The sequence below is a fragment of the Morchella sextelata genome (assembly GCF_020137385.1).
Source record: "Morchella sextelata strain SCLS chromosome Unknown scls_21, whole genome shotgun sequence".
NCBI lineage: Eukaryota > Fungi > Ascomycota > Pezizomycetes > Pezizales > Morchellaceae > Morchella > Morchella sextelata.
The window spans coordinates 1063220-1085352 of NW_025408636.1; the positions used below are offsets into that span (position 1 = coordinate 1063220).

A 22133-nucleotide genomic window follows, 5' to 3' on the forward strand; every position below is an offset into this window, starting at 1 on the left:
CCTTACCAACCCCTCCCGGCATCTGGGCTCCGCTCCCCGCCAGCAACAGCCCCTTTCCCCGACTTTCCAAAAACAAGGCACACATGGTCCCCATTGGGACCCTTGTGGACAAAGCGCTCTAGATACCCAATGACGTGGTTTGGGTCGTCGCTCTTTGCGTAGTTCATAGTCTCCTGCTCGTGCACGTCCAGCTCTATCCCCTGCGAATCGGCTTTAAGAATCTTCAGTGCAACCGGCCTCTCAACTCTGCCGCCTCGGTGTTAGACTCGAGTGCGTCGCAACCCCTCATCCCACGGAAAATCACTGAAAAAAGTAGACCAAGCTCACGTAGTGTCAATCGCGAGCCATATCGTCGAAAACTTGCCAAACCCCAGCTTCCGCACAATCTCGTATTTTGCGTTGAACATGTCGCCCAGCTGCACGGGGTGGTACCCGCCTGGTCTGTACTCGGCGATGTCCTCTTCGTAGAACTGGATTGTTGCCTCTGGGACGATTTGTCGTTCTGGTTGTTGTTCTTCCTCTTCGTCGTCGCTTCCGGAGCTGGTGTTGTGGGCCCCTAAGAAGTTGGTGGCACCGGCGGTAGCGGGGGTAGAGAGGGGGGATTTAGGACGCTGGACGGATTTGGGGGATGTTTTTTCTTTTTCTTTGACGGGGAAGCTGTGGAGGTTGGCGAGGTTGCTGGATGGATTGCTATGTTAGGAGAGAAAGGGGTTAGTGCTTTTGGGTTTTATTAAGGGGGATGAAGAATGGAAAGGGGGGGGGGGTTTACTAGGGATTACAGAAGGGAATCATTGTGTGAGGGTTATTGTGGTGGTTATGGTGGGGAGAAGTTGGTGGGTATTTTCCCAGATCTACTTGTTGCAGGGTCCCTTATATAGATATAGAGTTATACAGGGAAATAACTCATGACGTCCCTGGATGCTGCACGTGCAAGTGCATTAACACTTCCGGCATGAGGCTCTGTTCCGGACCCCGGAGGGCGTTTTTTCTTTACCGGGATTTTTTTCCTTTGGACTGGAAACGAGAAATCATTGAATCTGCGTAGAAATTTGCGGCGAGATGCGTGGTGTGTTGCGGAGAACTACTGAAGGCTTTGGAATAGGAGTTGGTGTATACTAGTTGTCTATATGTGTCATGGGTTATCACTCGGATGTTGTCTATTGCCCGAAATGGTAAAACCTCAAAAGTTGAAGCTCATTCACTACATGTAGTAGATAAGCCTCCCGTAAGTGTGATATAAGCATGTTTTAAGTATTTCATAAGACTGAAAAGTTTCCCTAAAACGATTAATATTCCTAGAGCTTTATGTTTTGCTACGGCCTACTCTTATTCCCTACGGGCCGGCGGGTTCACCGCTTGCCGGGCGCAGCACATAGGTATTTCTTCGCTGCAGCTTTAGCGGCCAGTTTTTTTGTATGGGAGAGGATCTCAAACTCTGTAGGTGGTGAACTCGCTCGGTGGGGAACGAGGGTAATGGTTTTTTAAACGCCTATACTATTTGCTCGGTTCCAGGTTTATGGTAGGGTTAGGGTTTGGAACGAGCGAGTGGTTTGTTTGAAGGACTAAACCATTCGGACAACCGACTCGCCAAGACTTATAACCCATGTTTTTACTAAAGGTCTTGGCGTTACGGGTCTGCTACATAAATCATAAAATAGTCAAAGCTTGATCTGGGCACTGAGAAATAAGGATTACTGTCGGTGTTTCATCTCGCCAAAGAATCACCCGGACACCCGGACAGTTGATGGTGGTTGATTGAGAAGAGTGTAAAAAGCCAATTACAAGAGGATCTTCTTGTTATGGCAACTATCCGGAGTCGTCTACCCCATAGACTGTGACAGCGTGGTGGCTTGATCACAGATTATCACTCTGTCTTTAAATCCAAGCTCGGGTTTTCCAATCAACTCACTGGCTGTATTCGGTTTTTCCAGTACTGAATCCGTGCGGAAGCAACGAGCGCAATTCTAGTGCAGAAAATACTGGGTCATCTGGTTACCTACAAGTAAACCTCGAGCAGCTCGAGGCGGGCAAGAGGGTCTGCCTCGAGCATGCGCCTCGTCGACCCCCATGCCTTGAGCTCCCTCGAGGCGAGGCCTTGAGCGTTAATGCCTTGTGGATTACACTAGACCGTCTACGGCGAGGCTTTGATATAAGGTAGTCTCTGCAAAAGCACCGCTTTAAGCCCTTTGCTTTAGTTTTCAGCGCTGATACCCCCTCTATAAACGTAAGTAATCTCCCTATAACTATACCAAATCCTGGTCCTGGGCATATCCCTCTAGCAAGGTTTCGCTATAGAAGGCTTATTGGCCTCTTCTCTCCTGGAAAAAATACAAACAAGCACAACTGGGAGAACGACGGTCCAGAGCTTCGATTGTCTTACAAGTGAAAAACCTACTAAATGTATTTGCAGCATTAGTTCTACTATGGCTGGTTGGCGCAATGGTAGCGCGTGGTCCTCCTAAGACCGAGGTTGAGGGTTCGAGTCCCTTGCTGGTCGTACAACACAACAGTGCGAAAAACTTCTCCTAGATGGGTGCGAGCATTTTTTTGATGTGAAGAATTTTTGCATACACTAATCTAGCTACTTTAGGGCCGGAACGGGTATTAAAACAAAGGGCTCCCGGAGGTTCAGGAGGGGCTTAGACAAGGCGAAAACAAATATTTTGTGTAGAATATACCTTTTTTGTGAATAAGCCTCTAACAAATGTATTGTGGAAAAAAAAGCCTTATTTGGGGTGTTAAGGCTTATTTAAATTACCGTCTAGGGGGGCAAAAAAAACAAGACTCCAGTAATGATTAGGGTGCAAAAAAGGCGTATATAAGCGTTTTTTTTGACGAGGGTAGTTTATTATTTTGGTATAAGGATCTATTTTGTGTAAGGGCTTGTCCAGAATAAGGCACACATATGCCTTATTCATAATTATTATCAAGTAGTTTAAGTCTTTATATCGGATCCCTCTTATTCATCAAGTAAGGGTATTTTTTTAAACATTCCGGCTTTAATGTACGACAATTTGAATACGTTCCATTTTTCCCTCTGGTTCTGCTCATACCTCGCAAAGTCATGTAAAATGAAAGAACATCATCAAATGGATGAAACGACTTTCTAAACGATAAAAGTGCAAAAATGAAGGCTTTGATAAAGCCCCACGCGGGGGTCGAACCCGCAACCTTGAGATTACAATAAGAGTCTCACGCTCTACCGATTGAGCTAGCGAGGCATGTGTCTTGTGGCGCCCCAAGTCATTAGAAAGCACTCGGCGAAAAGAAATATGAGTGACCAGAAGTGATTCGATCGGCTATGTAACAAAAACTATCCTAGAACAAATGGCCAATAGATAGAGGTCTCGCTTATCCGGCCTATTGCGCTTAGAAATCGGTAGTAGTGCGATGATTGGATAGAGAGACGTCAAGTGTCGTGTCGCAGTAGGGTACCGCAAAATCTGGACTGAAGTACTGTACATACGTTGCTAGGACCGTGGAGATTTACTCTTTTGACGGCTGCGATTGATGCTCAACGCCAATTTAACAAACCAGAAAACTGTATTCACCCTTCAGTCCCCGATTTTTATTATCGAGTCTTTGCGGTATTTAGTCCGGAGGGGTGGAGATATATAGCCAATAAAATTCTTATTTCCACACGTTAATAACAATAGACAGCTAATAAAATGACACACACCACCCAATCAAGCCAGTACTACAAAACAGTATAAACACACTGTCGCCACCTTTCCTCCTTTTGTTAGTAGCTGGTATATGGTTAATCTACTCTTAACGCTTCAGCGGTGGCGTTAAATAAGAAAAATAAGGAAATTAAGTAGGGAAAATTGTTAATACTCCAATCCATAGCTTATGCTCAAAGAAATAACACCCCCGAAATTTGTATAAAAAACAACCAGAAAAGCTTTAAAGAAATCCGGACTCCGATTTAGTGGTTTACTTTGATCCACCTGCAACAAGCAACGAAAAACATTTGAAAACGTGACAAAAACTTGGCAGAAAAATGAAACGTTGGGGAAGAAATAGCAGAACCAAAAGAAATATGAGGTGAAAAGTAGTGGCGGAAAGGTAGGGCTAAAACTACTCATTCACCCATAATCCTGATACCACAAAAGGGTATTATATGCACATATCAAGAAAAAAGTATTTTGCGACATGAAATCGACGATACCTCTATCACCAATCAACCGCCCATCCGTTCTCTTTCAAAAATAGATCACTGGCCGCCTTCAGTGCGTAATTCGGGACGAGATCTTTCTCACTCAAAGGCTCCCTGGTCAGCGGGTCAGTTTGCGAGCGCTTCAAATGATCTAGAAGCGTTGCACGGTCGTAAGAATGCCCATTCTTCGTCTATTTTACCGTTAACTCATATAAGCGAAAATAAGCCAAGAAAACGTGGGGAGCTTACGATAACTGGATCCAACATGATGGAGAAAGTGATATTGTCGATGAGATAATCCGGAACCTCCCTTCTGGCACACCTTACGGCCTCTGCCTTCCCGAACACGTCCTCTAAAGTTCTGACTCTTTCCTTCGCCTCGTGCCTAATTTCCTCTTCTTGCTCGGAAATGGTCATGTTTCCATTTGTCCTACCCCTTTTCAACAGCTCGTCGACTGCCCTATCAGCATCGCGCTCAATGATATCCGTCATCTTCCGCATCAGCTGGCATTCTCTCTCCCTACGTTTCTCTTCACGCTGCTCCCAACGCTTTTTTTTGGCCTCGAGACAGGCTGCTGCAATTGATGCGACAGAAGGGGAGCGCTGCGTAATTGCGAGCTCGTAGGCGGTCATAGAGGAGTGGAGGGCCTCGCTGGGGTGATTGAGCGCAAGTTGAGCTTGCCCGAGATAGCTATATGCTTTCACTGTGGGTGTGTTAGCTTGAGAATGTGGATGGGAAGGCAGGGGAGGGTGATAGATGGGGTGACTGACTGTTTGAGGGGGAGAGCTCAATGGCTTTAAGACAGTCATTAATGACTTCTTCGAACATCTCCATTTTGAGCCTGGCAAGAGCGCGGTTGGTGAAGAACGCAGCATTGGTGCTGTCGCGAATTATACTGTTGGGGTTAGATGTTAGCCAGGTCGATTGTTGTATATAGGCAGCTGCTGAAATATATTTGATCCCGAACCCATTCAACCACCATCAAGCAGGCCAACCTGTATACTTACCTACATGTACTTACCCATAGAGACTTCACTTACTGGTGCCCCTCCGATCCTCCCTAATGAAGATAGACGCACAGATGGAGAGTAGGCTTACGCTTGAGTATAAAACTTTTCTGCCCCAGAGAAGTCGCCAGCTTGGAAGCACCTGTAGCGTCCCCCGCGCATTAGCTTTCCATCTATCTATTTATTCCCGGAAGAGCGAAAGACTTACGCATTCCCCTTCTGCTTCAGTTCGTCCGCTTTCATTGCCATTTTCTCCGCTTTACTCAGTATCTTTCCTGTTCCCTTTCCCTTTCCTTTTCGAAATCCACCCTTTTCCCGATTCCGCTCGGAGCTCAAAGAGGCTCAAAGAGGAGCCCAGTTGATTCTCTTTCCTAGCGATCCGGCTAGAGATAGATAGAATCCCTTATCCTCTACACTGAATCTCTCCGGGGATAAAGTCGGAAACGATTGAGGATGATGGGATGTAGAGGAGTGAGTGAGAGAGAGTGTGTGTAGGTAGATAACAGAATTAATCTAGAGTTACAATGGCTTGTGTGCGGCTCAACGGTCAACAGACGATCTAACTCTAGTCTTGCTGTCTATTTAGTGCAGGAGAACCCTGGACAAGACAATGAATGACCGCTATGCAGTAAAGTGACGCTGAAACAAAGTAAGATCGCAAAAATATCGCATGGATAGGAACAGAGCAACGAACGAAGGGGAGAGGGGAAGAAAGTGGTGGTACCGGTGCCGGTGGTTATAGTCTTAACAGAGGATCACGAAGCTTGCTTACAGAACGATAGATCGAACGTGCTGGAACTCACAGTTCGCAGGGATTGGTGGGTTGGGTTGGCACGAGCGTCAAGTGGTGCTCAGCCATGTTCAACCGTCGGGTCGGGTTCGAGCCACAGCCGCAGGAAACGTGGAGGCAAATTTTGGGTTGCCTGACATTGTCAACTGCATGATTGGACTGGAAGCAATTGACCAAGATAGGGCAGCAACATGCGAAGTTTATGGCACATCGGCGTACCCCAAAGACTGGGAAATGCGGCGAGCTGCTTACCGGGGGATTTCTCACCCAAGTTTTGAGATCACATGACGTTCAATATATTCTGGATCGCATGACATACATATAACTGGCAGTCACTGTGGATGACAGCGAGCAAGTAGAAGTTTGTACGCACCTACTACATGACTGACTAAATATTCTTAGAATGATCACAACGCGCGCCTTTTATCATCAATAGCGCCCATTGTAAGGGTAAAAACGGTTTCTAGGCACAGCAGTGCTCGCCTAATGACTGAAGAGGTTGAATGAAGCAATGCAGATACATATTCTCCCCAGTATTCCGCCCTACATGCATGTACCGGGAAACGAAAGGGAAGAAGAACCTCTTGTATAGCCCGGTAGTGCTTCAAGGAAATCGGTGGGCATGTAACAAGAACTCTTTGTTTTTATATGATAAAAAGATTCAGTCAAATAGCCCAAATTCATAAAATATCTCAAATTTCAATAAATACCCAGATTAGGTCTCATGCTTGCTATCTTGACTGACCTATATTGAGCATACCAGCACCCAAAGACAAAATATTTCATTCAAAAGGTTATAGTCAGATTTGTGAATCAATAAACACAGCCAACTTACCTCTTAATCAGCTACAATCTGATTCAAAAGCAAAAATTTCAACAAAGGCACCGCGTGATTGGACAAGACCACTATTTCAATTGAGACGAAACGAAACGAAACGCGAAAAGAGGGGGCCCTAAACGGAAAAATGACAGGAACGAACGAGAAATGAAAAAAAGAAAAGGAACCCAATTATGTGAGCCCTCCGGGATTCAGTTTGTTTCCAAATGTGCAAATTTACGCCCCGCCTTCTCTGTTTTTCCTGTAGCTTGCCTATTTAACGTCCCTGTTAGTCTTCTCCGTTATTTGTTCCAAAATATTAGAAAGAGAAAAGTAGTCTAGTCGCTCATCCCATCCCCATAATCTTCACTTCTTTTGGCCTTCATAACATCGTCCAACCCCAACAGCTCCGATCAGCTGCCCACACAAAAGAAAGAAGATGTGCAAAGTACAGGAGAGAAGGAAGAAAGAATTCATACCTCCTGTTCGACTTGTAGCCCCTCAATCAATGGTGCAAGCTCAGAGTAAATCTCAAAAGCTTTCTTGTGGAACTCCAACTGGGCCTGAACCAAGTCCGCAAGATTTCTCAAAGGTTCGGGGGTGTCGAGGACGTTCTTCATCACGCCAACAGCCTCCTCTGTGCAGCCGACAAACTCATCCTCAGCTGTCTCAACCTCAACTCTTTGCTCATCGGTCAGGTGCTCCTCGTGATGGGGGTCTTGTTGTCTGGCACCGCCAAGGTTAGGGAACCCGATTCCACCACCGCTCTTGGCCTTAGATTTAGCTGCATCAAGAGATAGGCGAGCATTCTCCACATTTTTGCGCGCTTTTTGTGCGAACATAATATTCGTGTTCAATGTGGTTGTGAATGCCGCGTTGAAACGAGACTGAATCTGTGCATCTTGTTGGAGACGGGCTTCTCCGACCTGTTCAGATGCGAGAGCGTATTTCTCGAGGGCGGTCGCAAGGGGTTCAGACGATTCAAGCGCATGCGCAGAATTGAGTGAGGCCCGGGCGATGGCGTGGGCAAAGGTCTTTGGGGCGGATTTTGTACCGGGCTTTGTCAAGATGTTTTGGGCCTCAGTAGCGGTGTTTGCAGCGGAGAGAAGCTGGACCTTCTCGGTGAGTGTGCGGGAAAGATCGACAACGGACTCGCGCTGTGGAGGAATCAGTTTGGCTGCCCCGAGCTGGAGGGGAGGGGGTGCTTACGTAGTTTGAGGGGTAATCATAGGACTTTATTTGAAATGAAATCTCGTTAGCATGTTTAAAAATAGATTATTCGAACAGACTGGGTTTCTACCTCGTTAGAAAATTGAGAACTGTAAGAGAAAACATTAGCACGTGACACTCTACCGGATAAAGTATCTACAGGGCGGGCGGGGAAGACATACGTTACAGCCAAGAGTTGCTGATGAACGAGTCTCAAGGCATCGACACGTTTCTCGAGCTCGAGGTAGTCCGGCGGTAATTGAGTCTTGGTCTCAGTCAGCTTCCTGCGGATCATAAATACCAAAGCTGTCTCGTTGAGTAGCTCCGCGAGACGCCTGGCAGTAGCAGCCGCAGAAGCAGTAGCATTGGCAGTAGCATTGACAGCAGCAGTGGAGACGGAGGCAGCAGTAGCTGCAACGCCGGGGGCAGATGATGATGGTGGGGAAGCAGCAGAAGCATCGGGTATAGGGACAGCAGTATCATCAGAGTCAGGGGAAGAAGCAGAGGAAGTGGGGTTGGTGGTATCAGGAGAGGCAGCAGCAGTGGCATCATCGACGGGAGCATCAGCTGGGCCATCAGTGCTAGCACTCTTACTAGCACTGGGAGCGGGAGAGGGGGCGGAGACCTTATCCTCGACCTGGGTGAGCTGCTCCCGAACGAACTGCTGAGTACGAGCAGCAAAGGGAGTGAAGCTCGTTGAGATGTTCTTGCCAAAATTGGCAATGTTCTTGGTGAAATCCATTATTGTAAGAGAGGTTGATGATAATTAGGCGATGACGTGGGAAAAGGCAGAGAGGAATATCCGTCTGAGAGAAATATGTACGGCGGTTGAGTGCGAGATGATTGATGGATGAATACAAGACTTCTGATAAGTGGATAAGATGATGTGGTGGGGTGTGGTTAGGTATTCGACTCAGCTGCAACCCAAACTGCGGGCGCTGGCCCGTGATTGTGAGACATCACTGGCTGACTAGTGCTAAAAGTTACGCCGACCGCGGACAACTGAGTCTTCAATGTTTTCATGGAATATCACTCGATTATCATCAACAAAACATCCCCGGTGAAATTCTTAGTTGGTGGAATCTTTGAACTAAAATATATATGTCGGTAGCATCCGTTCTGCTAGAACCTACATTCTTTTCAATACGAAATAGCCTCGTCTTTAATAAGATCTGTGCAAGGCCTAAAACACTCTCGATGTGATTGGGGGTTAAACTCGAAGGATTCCTAATATTGAAATGATCCCAAAACCGATAAACCCGCACCCCGAGTCTATGTAGTTGAGGTTTCGAAGATCATGTCTATAATATCGGATATTGATATTCAAATTGAATTACGTAGATGTTACGCTTAGGATTCGGAGACGTTGCACAATATTCTAGTTTTGCTAACTCTTATAGGCGTTTGCCTCAACAACGAAGAAAATTGCCTAGCGCCAACACAAAATTAGAACTATCTGTGCCGTGATTGTTGAAGTACATATATCTAGTTAGAAGGAACGAAGAGAAAGGGGATATGGTTTAGTGGTATAATACCTCTTTAGCAACTGAGGATTGCAAGATGTTCAACTTGAATAGAGGTGGTCCGGGGTTCGATTCCCCGCGTCTCTATTTTTCTTCCACATGTGCATGTGATTGTTTGTTTTTTGTTTCTCCGTTCTTCGTTGAAGCGCAAGCGTATGATATGTCGATTTGGGGACTCCCTTTCCCTTTTCCCTTATGCGCACGGCAGATAATCCAATTGTATGTCATCAATAGGATAATAGTGGTAATTAAAGTGCGTTAGGTTGGGTCGGGTTGTGTTGAGCTTTTTTTGTGGCGAGGCTGCGATTCAAAAAAAAACTCGACTGGATCTAATCAGGCTCTGAAGCCAGTTGAGAAAAGGTCAACTGCGCTTAAAAAAATCTCAACTGGTTTTCAGACGGTCGAGTTGAGTTGAGTTCGACAAAGAGGATAAAGAAAGCATCGAAAGAATAGTGCACCACGGGAAGCAGGGAATATGAAGCTAAGGAAATTAACCCCCCAAGACTCAAGATAAGAGCCTCTAAAAAAAACCCAAAGTCAGTCCCACTTTCAACTTTTGGTTTCTCTCGGGAGGCACTCAAGCCTCAAAGTTTCAACCCTACTGGCTTTTTTAATTGGAAAAAAAAACCGCCCTAGAAAATTTAACCGACTTTGATTACCATCATTACCACTATTACTACTATTAGTACCACTATCTATACATAGACGTAGTTCGACGAAGATACAAGCATTTTCCGGCCTTTGGCCGGAGTAGGAACTGTTATGGCTTAAACAATATCAGTTTACCAACGCTTAAGATCACTGAAACCCCAAGATGCCCTGTGCACATATCTGATATACTATTTGGTTGACTCAAGGTATGTTGGAACCAATATCTACTGGCTGACTCAAACATATTTGATAGAATATCTACTAACTCCAACATATTTGATAGAATATCTACTTACTGACAAACATATTTGATAGAGAAAAAGAAAACCCCTCAAACCTGGCCAATCAAAACCTTTAAATAACACATTGCATATCGGTATATCTATATACTTATTAGATATGTAGTTTGAAGTTGATGGTGACACGAGACTGGGTTTAACCGTTGCCAATCCCGGTGGGTCCCTGCATACGCACCACACCAGCAGAGGGTAGAGGATTTTTCAACTACTCCCAGTGAAAAAAATGAATCAATGGACGTACTGGGAATCGAACCCAGGACCATCTCAAGTCACGTACTCTAGATGTGAAATCTTGAATTGTTGAAGTATTATGACTCAGAGTTAATATCATTATTTGCAAAAAACGAACACTCGGCGTTCATCGATTTGGACGCCTTCTTTAGCCACTCAAACGGCCACCGCTCAGATAAGTAATATTGATAGTTTAAAAGGGTATACAAGTGAACGTATTCTTGTTTCTGCTTTAACGAGAGTGAGGTGGTTGTCAAACTGGCTAGAGAAACGTTCATGACTGAATCATGATATTTCTCCTCCCTTGGCTATAGCACGACTGTAAAATTGAGATACTAAGTGTTACAAGTGATAAGTACTTGTACGTAAGAACTCTCGAATAGAAGATTAAGAGATGGGGGGGGAGGCATTCTAGTTCAAACCTTACGTATTTACATCGGACACGAGAGTTATTATTACAGCCTTATATTTAGGCCTTATAACATCCTTATACATAATCTATCCGAGGCTTATATGGAGAAACAGCTGATGAAAATCTTTCTCTAATTGCAAGTATGCACTTGAAGAAAGGTTCGAAAATTTTGAAGGCTTTCACCCGGACACAACCCATCCGCCGGACAGTTAAAGGTGATTGGTACGTTAAGAAAAGGTAAACTGGTAGATTTCCAATCTAGAGCATGCAACGCTGGTGCTACTTTGCCTGGTCCGTTGGGTGAAGGGCTTTGTTTACTTGAATGATCCGGAACGTGGGTCATTTCCAATGTAGCCCGGCGGCAAAGTATCAGAAGATCGACAAATGAGATCAGGATCAAGCTGGCTGCAGCTGGATGACCAATTATAGACTTGATTTGCAGGCTTGACTTTGACTACTTCTAGGAGTGAGCTGAATGGCCTTTGCTGGGATGAGTTCTTGTATCGACTTATGTTTGTTTTACTGAGAATCCGAGATGCGACCCAAGTCATTTCAGGGTCAGGATGAGACATGAGGGGAAAAGAAAGAATCGAATCTGCATCGGAAAGATGAGGTTATTCTATTTAAGTAGCCAGTGTGAAAGATGGAATTCCTCAACGGCTCTGACTTTTATCTAGAATTAAGAGTCTCAGGACTCGAACCTAGTACTGGGTCCATGAGCAGAGCCAGCTCGAGCTCTGCGCTTGAGCTTTCGGCTTGTTGAAAGCGAGCCTCATCATTCAGCGAGCACAAGCCGGCTTGAGCTTTTTCCGTCAAGGCTCGATCGAGCCTAGGCTTGAGCTCAAACCATTGAGCCCAAGGGGTTATGGGGACTGTAAGAAGGAGAGATATGGGCTCTGACAAGGAGATATATGGGCCACCAAATACCTTTAGCCCTTGGAACGCCCATTTCAATTATTTATCTCATCACTCTAGCTGCTTTCCCAATCACAATATCGGCCATACCTGCCATTTGGCTGAAGGAAATCTTGTTTTTCTAATCATTGACCACCGGCTAGAGCTTATGGGCCCCCTCTTTTCCTTTTGTCACCATGTACATATTCTTATTTAAAAATAAGCCTAAAATCGAAGTAATCATTATTGGAGATAATGTTTAGTGGCCGGAGTTTATTACTGGAGACTTAGCTAAAATAAATAAGCGTCATATAATTATGCTACCAAAAACTGTGATTTAAAGATTATTTGAGCCCTTTTAACGCTTATATAAAATAGAGCTTTATATCGAAATAATGCTAACTCTTTTTGGTCAAAAAACGCTTATGTATATTTGCCTTCTTTGCACGCTACAAGTAATCATGTTTGGAGTCTAGTATTAGTTTTTTGCCCGTTCCAACGGCAGTGGAGGGAGAGAACAGTTCTGGCGTGCAGCGCAGTACAGGTTGTCTTACCCACCGTCCAGAACTAGAAATTTGAGCTCGACTCTGAGGCCAAAATATCCTATTGAAAATGGCAAAAATTCATTAAACTCACGTGTTCGTTCATAGAATGTTGAAAACTGGGCATCCCGTCCGCTCTGCCATACATAACCAACATATCGCCTAGTCAGTACTGCGGTGGGTGACCACGTGGGAATCCTGGGTAACGAACTCAAGTTTTATTTTTTATTTGGCAAAATGCCAATGCCCATGAGCTCACTGTACCTGGCCGTTAAACCATCTCATGCAGGATCTCCTATCGATCACGCATCCGGTACCTCAAGTAATACGCAAAACCTTTCTCATGGATCCCTAAAACATTGATATCTGTACCTCAATTATATTGGTGTTTATTCTAGTAACACCTGCTCCAAACATGAGTGGCGGAATTAAATGGCGCCAAACCGACCCTAACGGCCTCTCGCCTGGTGAAGATTCCTCATATTATCCTTGGCATGCACAAGTGCTTTTTTTACAGCTCATTTGTACGATATACAACATATCATAAACAAATAACAGCATAGGTATGCACGGGAGGCAGTGGAGATTATCTCCTTATATTTTAGGGCACCATTCATTACCAAATAAAATTCAGGGGTGATCACACCCGCGAGTGAGAACTCATGACGGAAGGGTTTATGATGAAATTGGTGATTGTTCATGACCCGTGTTGATACGAACGAATAAACGAATATAGGACCTGAATGTAATGTATAATTGTGATGTATTCCATGTGTGATATAAACATTTTCTAAAGTCATTCCTAGAAATTAAAGCGAGTGACAGTAGGTGTATAAGATTGTATTAATTACGAAGATCTTTAACTGTATTCGTGGTCTCACGATTTGATTTGAGCAGGAACATACACGTATAGAGCTCGTATCGAGGTTCTGTTGGGTACATGTACTTGGGTCGGGTTTCTTGGTGTCCTTGTCAATCATCTGCTGAGAGCGAGTGATATATTCCTTAATATCTCGTATGCGCCGAGGCCCCATCAAGCTGCGTCTCTGTAATCTAGGATAAGGCCAGTCAATATCCCAAGTCCTGTAAGGTTTCTTGGCGATATTTCGAGGCTCCTGATAAAAATTATTTAAACTTGGGGAGAGATATAGTCGGCATAGGCATACCACAGCCCTCCTATCACTGATATATTGTTAGCCGAAATATGACGGTAGCCTGCGAAAGTCATCCAGGTTCGGTGTCTATATAGAGGGCACCAATATAGCAGCTTCGTTCACGTAACCCAAGGCCCGAGAAGATTTCTTTCCTTGCCGAGGAGCATAAGTCGGTGGGCATTGATCGCTGAAATGCTTTTACTTTAAATTTTCCTTAGTAGAAAGTGCTGGAACCGGAGGATTGGGAAACACATGGACCATATTCTTTTAACACAAAGGCCGGTTCTGAGTTGTCCGGTCAATCTGGTTAAGAGCTCTATAGTTGAGCTTGAATAATAATTCTAATTTAGCCTAGTCCGTTTAGCCCATCCTGTTGTCTAGTCTATTATGATCCAGTACAAAGAATAAAAAATCTAAAGATGCGGAGATGATGGTGATATCTCAAGCATTTCTTCTCGTGACATTTCTCCTTGTGACGGGTCCGAGATCTGCATCTCTTTATTAAGCCATAATGGGCTAATCTAGGATGATGAGCTGTACGTACTCGACCATTTTTCGTAAGCCTTCGTGATCTTTATGATCTCATTACTAGTGATGCTCAAATAGGCACAATTTAAGTGGGAAATAATAGGTGTTCCATGATTGAAAGGAAATAGTGGTAATCATCACTCGCATACATCTTGTATGCCAATGCAAGATATCCTGATGGAGGTACATGTATCTGGCAAGTTGAGAAATCGGCCTTTCTGCGAGAATAAGTCCAAGAAGGGGCTAGTCTGTTTAGCTCAGGAGCTCCTTTGTAAAATTCCCTAAAGGTCGTGATAGCTAGGAATTCCACTAGTGGTATTGAGCCCGATCTTTCTTCCTTTCCGAAGACATAGTGGTTGATAACAGGTAATAGCTACAAGACGCTACGAGCCAGTTCCCTGAACTTCGTACGAGACTCCTATTATCGAGATCGTCTTAGACCGAACGAACTTTACAAGACTACGCAAACTGGTGTTCCCCTAGCCTTGAGAAGATTACCTAACGAGGTGACACGAAGTGGAACACATTGTGTGCTCAAAGAATCTTCTAGTTGTTTAGTGAGAAACACTTATTGCTGATAGATTTTTGGCTTGTGAGCCTCGAAATCCTACCCCATCTAGGTCGGAGTATCCCGCTAATGTGAGACTGAGTGTGGGCGACATTTTGCCCGGCTAGAAGAAATATTATGATCGAACTCCTTCATGGATGGATGTGGTTGGATAATACCTGGGTATGTTGGTGGTTGGTTGTTGGTATTTGGGTGGTATATACATGTGTGTGGGGAGACGTTGCGGGAAGAAGAAAGATGCGGCATGCGGGCTAAGCTCCAGTTTTGAGCCGGTTTCTGTTACCTGGTGGATTGCGTTTTATCTTGAGCGATTTTTCTTTCCCCCAGGATCCCGATAGTTAAAGTTACATAACTATCGACATGTCTACTTAAAATAGTCCTTCTTACTAGGTGGAATGAGCTGGCCGTTTTTGTATCACAAGTATACGTAGGCTAGCCAGCCCCAGCACCTATAAAGTTTGCCTCCGGCCTAGGGTCCAAGCTTTGTGCGACAAGATGAATTAACCGTGAAATTCCGTCGACCCTGAGCGGTTTCAAGAAGTCTCTGATTGATCACATGTATGTACTTTGTTTTGTCCTCATAGGCTACTAATATCTCAAGACCTATCATATCGAAGTTTTCCATAATAACTGAATACCCCTAAACGGATTGGTCCATTGAGGAAGTGGACTACTACATGTACATAGTTGAATACTTCTGAATACTACATGTGCATGTAGGCATTTTCGAATCTCTATCAAATCTCAGCTCGTACAGGCCAGGGCGGCCAGCGACATATCAGCTCGCCCATGGAAGGTTCAGGCCAACATGGGGTTTAGATGGCTACACAAATGACGGGTACGGATCGAGGTATATAAGAACTATTTGAATGCTAAGTTTGGTTCGTAGACGTAGCCTGTACAGCTGCTCCGCGGCACCGCGGCCCGTCAGCTCTAGCTCTGCTCGACGACATCCCATTACCACTACCACTAAACACCTACACTCAATCCTCAAAGCTGACCCAGAATTCCTTCTACCACTATCCATGTTGTCTCATCATCAGTTCATCACTCACGGATATATGAACCAACTGACGGGGGAGCCGCTCTAGGAAGGTTTCCCGGGCGGTTCGACTTTTTTTTTTTTTTTGTTTAATTCATACTCGCATGCAGACCGTAGTCTATGGCGGCGCACCACAATCTACAGTACAAGTACAGGGTTTCACCCTTATGCCTACTAGTCGCTTCGGGCGGTTCGACTTCGGCCTTTTGAAAGACAGAGTCTGATTCGCCCGCCGGCAACTCTTAACCGTAAAATCTGGGCTGAAGGACTTATTGGTAACCAGGTAAATTCAAACTGACGCCTGGGTTATTCCGTGATATTTATTGATTGGTTTAGTAGTACTATAGCTAACGGTCAAGTCTCTTAATTAATCACCACCACACATCATTTACATGGAAACATGAGCTGGGCCAGGCCGACTATAGCTAGCTAGACTACATGTATCTAGTGACCGGTACAAGATCAACGAAATCTCCTCCATGAAGGATCCAAACTCATTGAAGTCTTTTGCTAGGAAGGTGCAGGCAACAATTGGTTTTCCGTTAGCTTGGGCCAAGCCGTCATTTTATAGGCCGGGCAAGGCCAAGCCAATGTTTAACCCGGACTGGCCTATTAGAAGCTTTGAAGCTACTATTACTGGTTTCGGGCCCTGTTGCTCAACAATAGATCTCCGGAGACGAGCAGGTCACAGTCCATGGCTGAATTCATTGGCTTCTGGTCAGGCTAAGGTTCTGGGCTGTGACCCTCCTATGAAGCTTTCAATAGTCACTCCGAGTCACGCCTATCACGCGTTTCATGCATACCACTCTCCTTCCTAACCTCAACCCTTCATGTCTCTTGGAATGTTTATATACCAAGGACTCATGTGCACCACCTCAAATAAACTTGGGCTGGCGCGATAATTTCCGTCAGTTCCCCGCAGTGTTAATAGCATTCGGCAAAGGTTTGGTCTCCACAGTCACGTTGACGAATGGGAAAGCTGTCATAGTCACCGTGCAATCCAGAATTTCGGCATCCCAGTCATGAGTATTGGCAGAGGGAGAGAGGCTATTTACACTCTTGCTATCAAGCGGACGGGATGAGGCCCGCTGTCTAGCGGGCCAGCCCCCAGAAAGGCCGCCCATTCCACGATCTAGATCTAGATCCTTATGGAGAATAAAGTTTACAAGGTTTTCAATACAGGCCTAGAAACTCAAGCCATTTGCACACACTAAACTCGATATGAGTGCGCTTAAAATTACTAGCGATGCCGAGATCTCGGCACTAGGTGCTAGTAAACGGCGCCGTCTCCATGCATTTGCAGCCTCCTAGCGAGAACCCACAATTGTACAAGTCATGAAACATCACAGCCAAGTATTTGATATAACGATGCTTTAGCACCTCATCTGGAATCAAACCGTCTATATAAAGGACACGTTTGACGCGCCGGGAAACTTGGGAAGATCTAACAATAATACGCCGTGTCATTGCTCTCGTATGATTCCAAAAAAGACTCGTTTGTCTATCAATATGTGTTGTCCTGGACGAGAAAGAAAAAAACAGTCTCAGTCGCAGACCTACCTGCCTGCCTTATCACTGCGGACAAGTTTACTGCCATGTACTTTTTCTTCGCCATCGATGAGAGATACTGCTTGGATTGGTTGAGTTTATGATAAAGTTAGGTATCTCGGGCGCTAAGCCATTTCCAGCCAACTTTACCCCTGGGGCACAAGCCGTCACCCTCAAGTGTGCCCGTGTCACGACTGTCGAGAGCCAATGATTGCCTCCCGCGGGCGCTGGGAATTGTATCTGAAACCCCTTGAGATCTCAAGCTGAGACCCTGGATGAAAATCGGATTAAATCGCGAGCCGTGTAGACGCTAGCTTGGCAACAGCTAGGGGGGCATCTCTCCGTAGGTGCACATACACATACACATACATAACCACAAACCACAAACCCACCACCTGCCTGCCTGCCTGCCTGCCTGCCTACATATTATGTAGGTAGGCCCCTTATTGAACCCGCTTCCTCCCCTCTTTACTGTCTCCGTCTTTGTAACTTTCAAGCCAACCAGATCAACGATTGACGGCTACGCAATCATACCTTCTTTCCTCCCTTGCTTCATTCACTCGCTTTACAGTCTGCCTGCCAGTCAGCGCCAATCCACGCTCGTTCTTCCTTAACCGTCAACCTTCAAACCCACTACCACTACTCCTGCAGCACCATACTAAACCCCACCACTATTACTATTACCACTTATCACCACTACTCATTACACCCCCAATCCAACCAACCATCCACACGCAACCATGACCAACCCCGCCGCCTCCCACCTCCTCACCCTCCCCAACGAGCTCCTCTTCATCATCGCCGAGCACCTCCCCGTCCCCGACCTCAACTCCTTCCTGCAAACCAACCGCCACCTCGCCGCAATGCTCACGCCGCTGCTGCACCAATCCGCCGTGACGGACCTGGACGGGTGTCCCGCGCTGCTGTGGGCGCTCGGCACGGCGCACGAGCAGCTCGTGCGCCTGCTGCTCGAGAAGGGCGTCGACGCCAACTCGCAGCGCAACGGCGTCACGGCGCTCCTGTACGCCGTCATCAGGCTGCGCGAGCCCATCATGCGCATGCTGATCGACGAGGGCAGCGACGGCGTGAGGGATGCGGTCGTCCGGCTCGGCGAGTCGATCTTTGGGCTGCTGAGTACTGGCAGGGGCGGCGGGCCGGCGGGCTTGGGCTTGGGCTGTAGGAAGGGGGTGGCGCTGGAGAGGGTGCAGGTTGCGCAGTGTGCGTAGCGAGGGGTGAAGGGGGTGGGTGGGTGGGTGGGCGCGGGGTCACGGGGGCGCGGGGGAAGGGGGAAGGGGGAAGGGGGGAAAGATGGGCATGCGGTAATGTACCTGTGCAGAAACCGGGTATGCGGCCGGCTGGTATCATAAACGGACATGCGCGACAACGTACACAACCTGTAGAGTACGGCGCCATGCCTTAGTAGCCGGATATTTCGCGGATGGCTCGGGGTCGGGAGGGTCGGGCGGGAGGGAGGGAGGGGCATTTAATGTTTAATCATAGTTTCTGTTGTGTCTAGGCCGGAACAGGCCCGGGGGTTGTATGTAAATAAATCAAAAAACTGGTGTCACGGGGGGGAGGGGAGGAGGGGGCAACGGGGATGGGAAGGGGAGGGGGGTGCATTGCATAGCCGGAGTTCTACATATACATATGGATGGATTATCTGTTTTTTTATTTTCATTTTCTTTTTACTTGCATGTATGCAGCTTTATTTGTATCAGGCAGAAACGCAAAAAAACGAAATCACGTGCGGTGTCTCTCTCTGTCTGCAGGTGGTACGCTGTGGTTGGTGCACGGGGGTACAGGTGCCGAATCAGAGCTCATGATTGCAGCTGCTTCTTTACCCTGCACTGCTAGCTCGTACTACCGTTCGAACCAACGCTCCATCCCACAAATCTGCTCTATCGCTATCATCGTTCCACAGATAGACTTCTCCCGCCACCTCCTTAAAGCGAGTGCCAAGTCGACTCCAAAAGCTTATATCCGCTGTGCTGACATCACCGCGTGTTACCAGGGGCCGTAGCCCTGTCAATGATTAGAGTTTGCCGGTAGTTGCGGTGCTTGGCGTGTGCGTGGAGACGATATGTCACGTCGTAAAGTTGCACTCGGAGAACACATTCACAGCCGATGCATGAGCGGTGATGACGATTCGGCATGGGGGAGGGGCGGCGGGTTTATATATGGCCTAGCTAGCTAGCTAGCTGTGGGATTGGAATGAATGCTATATACGAGTTCCGGCGGAAATAATCCCCCCAACATGCAGCTACCTATATCCAGTTCTCGATACCACCTCCCCCTCCTCTGTCTCCTCGACCTGGCATTCAGCATCCCCACCGGTGCCGGTACGCTCGCGCCCCCTCCCCCCGCCTACGCGACACACACCATCACCGTCTCTGGCGCCCTCCCCGCCACCGCCTCCCTCGCCGGCCCGCTCCTGGCCGGCGCCAGCGCAGAGCCCACGCAAAACACGATCAATGCCCACCCTGACCTCGTCCCCGGGCAAGCCTCAAACTCGTCCACCGACGCAAATCAGTCGTTCGACTTCCTGAACGTGACCGACCCGCAGCCAATCCGCGGGGACGAGGGCAGCAACGATCCGGGGCCCCATGACTCGGCGTATGACCGGCTGAACCCGGACACACTGGCGAGGCCGACGACGGATGAGGGGGATGTGCAGCAGGCAAAGTGGCCGATGGGCTTGTCGAGTACGCGCATGACGGGCGCGGGGTGGGCGCGGCAGCAGAATGTAGACGTGTTGCCGGCGGCGAAGCAGATGGCGGGGGTGGATATGAGGCTGGGGCCGGATGCGTATCGGGAGCTGCATTGTAACCTCTCTCTATACTTCGTGACCGGTGCGGTTCTCTGTGTAGATAGCTTCTGATGTGTGTATTTATGCAGGGCACAGCGCAAACGAGTGGGCCTATGTTTTCAACGGGAGCGCGCGAATCTCGGCGATTGATGCGCAGGGCCGCAACTTCAACGACGACGTCTCAGAGGGCGACCTCTGGTACTTCCCCTCCGGCCTCCCGCACTCCATCCAGGCGCTCGAAAATGGCGTCGAGTTCCTGCTCGTCTTTGATGACGGCGCCTTCTCGGAGGACGACACGTTCCTCATCACCGAGTGGTTCTCGCACACGCCGCGGGAGGTCCTGGCGAAGAATTTTGGAGTCCCCATGAAGGCGTTTGACGATGTGCCGAAGGAGCAGCTTTATATATTCAATGGGACGCCCCCGGCGGTCAATGTGAGTGCGGATGCGGTGCAAAGCCCAGAGGGCACGATCCCCAAGCCGTTTAGTTTCCATTTGTCGAGGCAGGAGCCGATGGTGGTGCCGGGGGGGAGTGTCAAGGTCGTGGACTCGGGGACGTTTAAGGCGAGTACGAGTATTGCGGCTGCTGTGGTGACGATAAAGCCGGGTGCTATGAGGGAGATGCATTGGGTTTCTCTCTCCCCCTCCATTCCTCTTCTTATGTAGATTCTGATTGGACTAGCACCCCAATTCCGATGAATGGAATTTCTTCATCTCGGGCCGGGCACGAATCACGGTGTTTGATGCTCCACAGTCAGCACGAACGTTTGATTATGCTGCGGGGGACGTGGGCTATATCCTCGTAGACCAGGGGCATTACATTGAGAATATCGGAGATGAGAATGTGGTATTGCTCGAGGTGCTGAAGGCGCCGCAGTTTGAAGATGTGAGTTTGGGACAGTGGATGGCACTCACACCCCCGCAGGTGGTGAAGGATACGCTGCATTTGGACAACGATGTCTTGAGCGGGCTGAGTATGGAGAAGCAGTATGTTGTTGCTGCTCAGCCTTAGAGTGTATACTTTTTTTATATCTCCTCGTGTCTGTATGCAGGACGAGGTTGGTAATGCTAATATTGGTAATGGTAATGGTTTATACTCAAGATGTTTGTCTCGCAGTGCTGCATGTTGAAACGTAGCGAGTCTGATATCATCCCGAATATGTATCCCTTGTGCAGCAGCAAAGTTCAAGATGACGCTACCGGGAGTGTCATTGCCCAAAATAGTCCACCCACATACATGAAGGACTGTGCATATGGAACACAGATCCATGGGTTTCGTGTTAAAAGCAGGAACCCGGTGGAACAGAAAAGGCTTTAACACCGATAGTATCTCCCCAGTGATCTCTGATCCGTACATGCAGATACTGCCGACTATGGACAACGAGGCCCATTCCTACTGTGCTTTGGAGAGAGGTTAAGCAGTTATCCAGTTCTCTGATGATCGGTAACAGCAGGAATACCGTGGCTCTTGGATCGAGGTTGGTATTGTTTCTAAATCCAGCGATGCGTTGTTGGAGCTGGTTCAGGGTCGGGGTACTTCAAACCGGGAAGTGCATGCCATCACCCGTATCATCCAGGGCCGGAAATAAACCCAGCCCGTTTCTTAAATATCTCGGTTTGGGATATTGTTGCTCAGATCTGGTGATAACCCAGACCTGTAGGATATGTGCTGGTTAGCTTTCGGGTAGGAGCATTGACAGGACTGAAGAGGTAGCAGGGAATACCACCTGCTTTATACTAGTAACACACCCGAGATGATAGTGATGGAGAGATGGAGAAAGAGAGGACAGACGAGTGAGGAAGGGGGAAGTGAAAGGGAGTACAAAGACAACTATGACAGTGAGGCCAAGATGGCTTACTTGTCCTCTCCCTCGACCACACGCCTGTATGTCCACCCTTGTTACGTGTCTTACTGAGAATTAATAGGGCACTCGAAAAGTATCTGTTCAGTGGT

At 47.2% G+C, this 22133-nt stretch overlaps 6 protein-coding genes across 6 annotated transcripts; 2 read left to right on the forward strand and 4 right to left on the reverse strand.

Moving 5' to 3' along the window:
- Positions 1 to 2: 2 nt before the first annotated feature.
- Positions 3 to 792, reverse strand: H6S33_006851 (uncharacterized protein; the record flags this gene model as incomplete). The annotated part of the gene is made up of 3 exons (XM_044838208.1): positions 3 to 246; positions 328 to 690; positions 770 to 792. The coding sequence occupies 3 exons, from the start codon at positions 790 to 792 to the stop codon at positions 3 to 5; spliced, it is 630 nt and encodes a 209-aa protein (XP_044689669.1).
- A 3384-nt stretch (positions 793 to 4176) lies between these two features.
- On the reverse strand, positions 4177 to 5416 carry H6S33_006852 (uncharacterized protein; the record flags this gene model as incomplete). The annotated part of the gene is made up of 5 exons (XM_044838209.1): positions 4177 to 4350; positions 4409 to 4863; positions 4931 to 5055; positions 5259 to 5309; positions 5376 to 5416. 5 exons carry the CDS (start codon positions 5414 to 5416, stop codon positions 4177 to 4179), a joined length of 846 nt encoding a protein of 281 aa, XP_044689670.1.
- Positions 5417 to 7011: 1595 nt separating this feature from the next.
- On the reverse strand, positions 7012 to 8725 carry H6S33_006853 (uncharacterized protein; the record flags this gene model as incomplete). Its single annotated transcript, XM_044838210.1, has 6 exons — positions 7012 to 7047; positions 7254 to 7931; positions 7984 to 8007; positions 8075 to 8093; positions 8166 to 8248; positions 8609 to 8725. 6 exons carry the CDS (start codon positions 8723 to 8725, stop codon positions 7012 to 7014), a joined length of 957 nt encoding a protein of 318 aa, XP_044689671.1.
- A 5875-nt stretch (positions 8726 to 14600) lies between these two features.
- On the reverse strand, positions 14601 to 15031 carry H6S33_006854 (uncharacterized protein; the record flags this gene model as incomplete). Its single annotated transcript, XM_044838211.1, has 4 exons — positions 14601 to 14635; positions 14716 to 14763; positions 14829 to 14888; positions 14944 to 15031. The coding sequence occupies 4 exons, from the start codon at positions 15029 to 15031 to the stop codon at positions 14601 to 14603; spliced, it is 231 nt and encodes a 76-aa protein (XP_044689672.1).
- A 3084-nt stretch (positions 15032 to 18115) lies between these two features.
- On the forward strand, positions 18116 to 18601 carry H6S33_006855 (uncharacterized protein; the record flags this gene model as incomplete). The annotated part of the gene is made up of 1 exon (XM_044838212.1): positions 18116 to 18601. The coding sequence occupies one exon, from the start codon at positions 18116 to 18118 to the stop codon at positions 18599 to 18601; it is 486 nt and encodes a 161-aa protein (XP_044689673.1).
- Positions 18602 to 19629: 1028 nt separating this feature from the next.
- On the forward strand, positions 19630 to 21191 carry H6S33_006856 (uncharacterized protein; the record flags this gene model as incomplete). Its single annotated transcript, XM_044838213.1, has 3 exons — positions 19630 to 20197; positions 20271 to 20809; positions 20862 to 21191. 3 exons carry the CDS (start codon positions 19630 to 19632, stop codon positions 21189 to 21191), a joined length of 1437 nt encoding a protein of 478 aa, XP_044689674.1.
- Positions 21192 to 22133: the final 942 nt, after the last annotated feature.